This window comes from Liolophura sinensis, chromosome 11 (assembly GCF_032854445.1).
Source record: "Liolophura sinensis isolate JHLJ2023 chromosome 11, CUHK_Ljap_v2, whole genome shotgun sequence".
In the NCBI taxonomy this organism is placed as follows: Eukaryota; Metazoa; Mollusca; class Polyplacophora; order Chitonida; family Chitonidae; genus Liolophura; species Liolophura sinensis.
This window is the reverse complement of record NC_088305.1, coordinates 2,951,102-2,957,911: the sequence shown is the minus strand read 5'-3', so window position 1 is coordinate 2,957,911 and position 6,810 is coordinate 2,951,102. Positions and strand designations below refer to the sequence as shown.

Sequence of the window (6,810 nt, the reverse complement as noted above, 5' to 3'; positions counted from 1 at the left end):
CTCCCCCTTGCTGCGAGTTTGTCAAATATGGCTTCCATTCCCATAAGAGACGTTATCTCTCGATGTGTTGGTGTGTCAACTACTAACACACTGTTGAGTATTTTGGACTGTGCTGTGCGTATGACGATTAGTTAATCAACCATCTGATGTCCGCTAGAGTCTCTTGGTGAAAAAAACCAGGACATTTAACAAAAGAGAACACATCCGGAGCAGTTAAGCAGGTATTCATCTTTACTTTGCTGCTGATGGAATTCGCTGTTAACTTAAGGACACAAAACTCTTGGTGGGTTGAACCATTATTGAAACTGCCACTATTATTGATCTGCTGAAAGTTTACGGAGAACTTTGTACTCGTGGTACAGACATTTTTCAAAGATGGCGTCGCTATTAGTGACACTAGTTAGTTTGGCGCAGGCCGGCTTACTAGTAACGGCGCAAGATGGTGTTAACACTGCACCAATCACTACGTTTCGTACGACAACGCCAGCAAGACAGAGTACCCATTATTATGGTACGACAACAACGATTAAAACAGATCCGGGTACCTATCAATACACAACGGCCATGCAACCGCCTCAAACAGGAACAGGCAATGGGTTTGCGGAGACTACAAGGACTCCCACTGAGGATAATCCAGAAGAAATCTTTAACGAAAAATGCTCTCAGCAAGCCACCATCTCTCAGTACTGCGTGCTTCCCCAAGAACTGAAGGACTTTCTTAGCCCAGATGCGACCCTGACAGACATTGGTGCGTATATGTTCTCAGAGGACATCGTCGGCAGCTTGATATCCGAATGTAAAGCAGGAGAATACTGTCTCAATTCGGAAACCTCCGAGGCTCTGCTCGAGGAAAAGCTCACCTTCTGGACAAATGCTTCCGACTTTGATATGTTGTGTTGGCCAGATCTCTCTATTTGCTTGGATTATATTTCTGATTTCTACTTCGACTGTGAAATTTACGAGGTAAGGGTCAGAAAAACAACTTCCATGCTGGTAACGTAGTTTGCTGTACAATGTATAAGGGCAGAAGAAACAAAAAGTGCATGATTGGAAACCATGAACGAGTGTTCTGATGGGTTCTCAAAAAATAAAAACCGCCGGCACTTGGCAAGATGAGATGATATGTTCAAATCTAACATTTTGTTTTCTTTATATTTGGAAAGGCTCGGTGGTTTTGTCGTTTTTGATTTCCCATTTTCTTCTGGGCTCTGCTTCCTGTGAGTCGACTAGATTCCTCTCGGCTCTGTCCGATCTCTTTCCTTTTTTCTCTAGGCTGAATCTAATTTCCTCTGGGTTCGTCTGGTTTCATCACGACTCGTGCGGTCTCCTATGGACTGTGTTCGGTTTCCTCTGGGCTCTGTCCGGCCTCCTTTGTGCTGTGCCCGGTCTCCTCTGGGTTTTATTACGTCTCCTCTGGACTGAGTTTGGTTTCTCTGTGTCTTGTCTGCTTTCCTTTCGACTATGTCCGGTCTCCCCAGTGTCTTGTCTGCTTTCCTTTGGGCTGTGCCCGGTCTCCTCTAGGTTCTATCCGGTCTCCTCTGCGCTGTGTTTGGTTTCTCTGTGTCTTTGCTGCTTTCCTTTGGACTATGTCCGTTTCCCCGGTGTCTTGTATGCTTTTCTTTGTGCTTAGTCCGATTTCCTCTGTCTCTCTCAGCTTTGTCCACCCATAAACCCTCCAACCGTGTTCCAGCCGTGTTCAATATCAATATAAAAATAAAAGTCGCCTACACAGTGACTAAACAAGTGGTATTATTTAGAAACTAGCTGAATATTTCCGTGAATTTAACATGCTGTAATAGCATAAAACTAATGGACACTTTTACATGTGCATGCGGGGCCTCCGTGGCTGAGGGGCTTGCGTGTTCTCGCAGCACAGTGACTCAGGAGCCTCTTACTAACCACCTCTTACTCACTCTTTGTGAACAATCTGCGGATGGTCGTGGGTTTCCTCCCAGCTCTAGCCGATTTCATCAGACCACAATGCTGTCCGCTGTTGTATGCGTGAAATATTCTTGAGTGCGCCGTAAAACACCAATGATATAAAATACAGTAGTTCATGTGCACGCATACTGAGGTTATAAAAGTTTAAAATCTGAACGAAACAAGTTATCTGTTGATTGCAAAAGATCACTATTGAAATGTGCACGCATCGCACCTATTGACCGGATATCAGCCATTTTTCATGCTTTTATTTTCAGACGTACAACTTGGTGACAGACATGAATACTCTGCTGTGTAAAATGAAGGAAGAACCCAAAGCTTCCCCGGAATGCATCAAAGAGACCATCAAATCCCTTCACGTCTCTTTAGCCGACTCAAAAAGGAGCTTTGAGGTAAGTGGAAACAATATGGCACCAGATTCCCAAGCTTTCTGAAATAAAATTGAAGATTTGTAATTCGCTAAACCCAATCTGGTGAACTAAAATACTACGCTAAGCCTTCTACAAGGGGATGATAAGCCGCCTAAACTGGTGAGCCCAAGGATTCTACGGTAATGTTGATAAGAATCAACTTCTCATCTAGGGCTACACACTTCATGTAGTGGACAAAGCCCGAGTAACTGTAAAGCCCGAGTAACTGTAAAGCCTGAGTAACTGTAAAGCATGACTAGTTGTAAGCCCGACTAATTGTAAAGCCCGAGTAACCGCCTCGGAGCGCCGAGCCATTATTTTCTACGAATGTACAGTTGCGAGGGTTTTCTCCATTATTAAAGGACAAGAAAATGGCACTATGGGCAGAAAAGAGCACATTTTTTTCTATCTGGTGGTGCCTGCTGCATAGTTTTGCGATTTTTCCTCGCCCTACACGTAAAGCCTGAAAATGACAAAGCTGGCATAAATCGCCGTGCGTCGCGTCCCCTGTCTTTAACAAACAGTGAGGGTTTGTATGCTGATTTAATTCATTCGAACATTTCTTGCATCTTACTATCACTGAAAAGGTGCTGGAATACGAACGTTGAGACTACTAGATTAAACATTTACTCCCTGTTTATGTTTGTCAGTAACATGTACTTACTTTTAACACCGTACTCAAGAACTTAGACTTCAGGCTTATGAGCACCAGCAAATAGGAGGGAAAGGGTAAAAATCCATTCATAATTCATGATCAATGCGTTCGCTGTGATTTCAAGCCCAGCTCATACTTCCTCTCCGGTCGTACCGGGAGAGGTCTTATAGAGGATACTACCCGGTTTCCTCTCACTATAATGATGGCCGCCGTTGTATAAATGAAATATTCTTCAGTATGTTGTAAGACACCAATCAAATAAATAAATAAATAAATAAATCTTTCGTTCACCAGGAGTTGGAAGCCTCTTCTCTGGGCCCAGAGTGTGATTCTAGAAAGAGCAGGGTAAGTCATCACATGCAATATGACCAAAATATTGCCGACATCGTCGTCTGTCAATATCCTTCATTCACTTAGCCTGATCTGAGTCTTGTGGGTCAGTTTGGACAATTTCCATTTGATTTATGCATCGGGATCATAAAGTCTAACCCTTAAAGGAAACTTGAACTTAACTTGCTAGATTTGTTCTCATAAAAATTTGGTTCCTACGGAACAACAGGCAAATCATTTATGCACCTGGTCCATAATGCTGTCTTACACTTAAATTAGACCTATTCAGGCCTTTGTTGCTAGTTGAACTCGACCCTAAGATGTTACACTGGAAGATGATATGGTTATTGGTATTTATCTTTTCTTTTTCTGTTTCAGATGGCTAAAAATTTCCTTTGTACGGCGGCAATGTGTGACAAATACAGCGCTGTCTTGTACGAGTAAGTGTAAGGATGGTAACGAAGTTATGTACAGATCGCCAGTCGTAAAAATATTGCATTGTATTACTTGTATTATGTTCACTTTCAAGGCGCGTAAATTAAGTCAGGTAACCAGATATTCTGCAGATCCAGAAAGATTTACCCTTCATTGTTACTGACACCACTATTCCCTTATTCGATCTTCTAACCTATTTATTCTTCACACAGATTCCATCCCTGGAAATGGATAAGTGACTCTATTGAGGATCTGAAGAGCGACTGTTCTCTGGAGAGCCTGGAATGTGTCAGTCGGGCCAATGAAGAAACGATGGATGACATTCTCTCCTCCATGATTAAAGACGAAGAAAAGGTAAGAGTCATTAGTTGTGGTTCTAATGGTTACACCGCTGTATGCCGCTTTGAGTCCGGAAGTTTGTCAGGTGCCTGACGAGGCGCGATGGTTTTTATCCGAACTCTGTTTGGTTTCTTCCATGTAACTGTAAACCCTGTGAAACATTAAGTACGACTTAAAACAAAAATGAAATAACTAAATAAGGAACTATTAATAAATAAATAAATGATTTATAGATCGTTGATATCGCTTTATACAAAGAACAAGCAAACCTAGACAATGCATTGTTCGTACATTTCTCGTCAAAAACGCCACGTAACCGCTCTATGAACGTGAAATAATACTTTGTTAGCGTTACGCTGCATTCCAAGGTGCGCGTGATCGTTGTACATCCTGGTTTGCGGAATATCATGTGACCGTCTCTCGACCAATGGAAACCTAGAATTACCCTATGAGGTGAGTGAGTGAGTGCTTGGGGTTTAACGTCGTACTACCTTATGAGGTATAACAATTTTTGATATCCCATCCCTCAGCATACACTATATGTTTTATTGTTCTAAAAGAAGAAAAAAAGTGTACTGGCTCATTTCGTACTTTAAATCACAGAGTACATCGATAGCGGCGTTGGCCATCATCCAGTTCAGAGAGGACACAAAGGGAGGTAACTGAGATGGAATGAACGTAATCGTATTAACGCGAGACCGTTGGCTATTACCCCGTGAGCGTCGGATAATATTTTGTGAGCGTGAGGATGCCTTTCCAGGACGCGTTATCGTTGTACATCATGTTTTCTAGAATATCATGTGACCTTGTTATGACCAATGAAACCAAGAATCACTCTATGACGTATAATGATGTGTTCTATTCACAATATGTTCACAGGTGTATGAGAAAAATTGGATGTTGGAGACGTTTGACATGCGCGCAGTCATTGTTATCGCCATCGTGTCTGTAGCCGCATTGGGAGCTCTCTCGCTGGTCATCCTGACTGTCTGGCGAAAGAGGAAGATGCGCGTGCGTGTGCGGGACGGTATGGAGTATCTAGAGATCAAACCGGAAGAGACGGATGCTTTCCTGGAAGGTCTTGATGAGATCGGAGACACAACAAAGCTAGTCCCAAACCACTAGTATGTGATCAGTAAGGGACAGATCAGTCAGTCGCACGGATGACTATTTTTGCCTGAAGGCTGTTTGCAGAGATTATTGTTGAGTTGCAAATTTGTGCAACAGGAATGCACTTTGTCGTGGTAACAGTCAGTCTGTTGGTGAATATTTCATGTACCAGGATGTTATAGAAATCGGTTTGTGTATCGATCTAGAGCATTTTGAAAAGGAAATGTGGATCGTTTGTGTAAAACCTTAAAAGAGTGGCCTTATTTCCAAAACATAAAGTTCAATTTCACACATGTGTCTCCGCTCCTCGGCTGTTTTCCAACGTTTTGATTTGACATTTAACAGAAACGTAAATACGTTATTTGTCTTTCATGTTACACTTTAGTTAAATGGAACGAATTCTCGCTTTGTATATGTACCATTATATATTATATAATAATTATTATTATCATCTTTATATTATGTACCATTTTCTTTATCGCCATGTCAGTTGACATTACGCTTAGCCTTTTGTATTGTTTGTAAAGTATGTAGCGTCAAGTTATACCTTTGTGAAATTATTTGGATATCGGCACATGGGATTTCATGAATAATGTTTTTGAAGCGATATTACTAGGCTTAAAACTTTTTTGACTTTATATAACGATTCGGTCTTTGGAGATGTTGAAAGTATAAATTATCCCATTAGTTGTCTCACAACTGGACCACTGGGGACGATTCCACCAAGCGATGTTTGACTTAAGTCAAAACCTTAAACACTGCGTAGTTTATGGCCTAGAAGAAGTTCAATTTGTGACATATTCATCGGGGCATACCAGTTTTACGTGTTCAAAATTTAACTCCTGATGTACAAAAATAAGTATTTAATTCAAATTTTACATTTGTACCTAATTAGTTAGCTGGTTTTGTGGAACATGTCCCTGGACAAATGTTCCATAAGTACAGCGAAAAAGATCTAGTAAAATAAGTACAATTTCAGGAGTGACTTCTAATAATTCTAATAAAATCGTTTTGTTTTTATAGTGAGATTTAGCAGTTCATTTAACATTGGATGGTTGTGTTATATTTTTCTCAGTTAAGGATAAATAATGTATTATCGTGAAATCTATGATTATGTAAAGCTTTTCACCTCGGACACTTCGTACTTCCCCAGTTTATTAAAAAAAACTTCTTCACAGAACAACGGGCTTATGTAAGAAATCCTGTACAATATATGACTGTAGAATCTATAATCTGGCATACAGTTGCCTAAGGAGGTTTTTCTTGCCTCAAATGTTTCATTAAGGGATGTTTTTTTTCCTGTATAAGTAGAATTTATTTATGGTATATGGTTAAAAATCTGTAGAGTCCTACATCTCTGCTAGTAGTATGTAATGTTTCTATAAATTTTGAAAGTTGTGTTTTATAAGAGGAAAGTAACATGATGTTCTTTCTGCACGATCAAGCCCCACTGATGACCAGTTCATAAATTTGTTTAGATGTATAACGTTACCAGTTATATTGTTTGATGTCCACTGCAGTTTTACCTTCAACATAAAGAGGGCTGTTAAAAATCCATTTAAGTGCCTGTGGTTTAAGTCACTTACTTAT

At 40.5% G+C, this 6,810-nt stretch overlaps 1 protein-coding gene across 1 annotated transcript; it reads left to right on the top strand.

The window, feature by feature from the left end:
• Positions 1-6,540, top strand: LOC135477619 (uncharacterized). The gene is made up of 6 exons (XM_064757783.1): positions 1-963; positions 2,199-2,333; positions 3,301-3,351; positions 3,715-3,776; positions 3,984-4,125; positions 4,990-6,540. Exons 1-6 carry the CDS (start codon positions 376-378, stop codon positions 5,233-5,235), a joined length of 1,224 nt encoding a protein of 407 aa, XP_064613853.1. The 5' UTR covers positions 1-375; the 3' UTR covers positions 5,236-6,540.
• The last annotated feature ends 270 nt before the right edge of the window (positions 6,541-6,810 follow it).

What these genes read in the sequence shown, in the direction of transcription:
- LOC135477619 (XM_064757783.1), top strand. Translation starts at nt 376, where the DNA reads ATGGCGTCGCTATTAGTGACACTAGTTAGTTTGGCGCAGGCCGGCTTA. An exon ending in GTGATTCTAGAAAGAGCAGG is followed by an intron (nt 3,352 to 3,714) that starts GTAAGTCATCAC and finishes TTTCTGTTTCAG; the next exon opens with ATGGCTAAAAATTTCCTTTG. An exon ending in TACAGCGCTGTCTTGTACGA is followed by an intron (nt 3,777 to 3,983) that starts GTAAGTGTAAGG and finishes TTCTTCACACAG; the next exon opens with ATTCCATCCCTGGAAATGGA.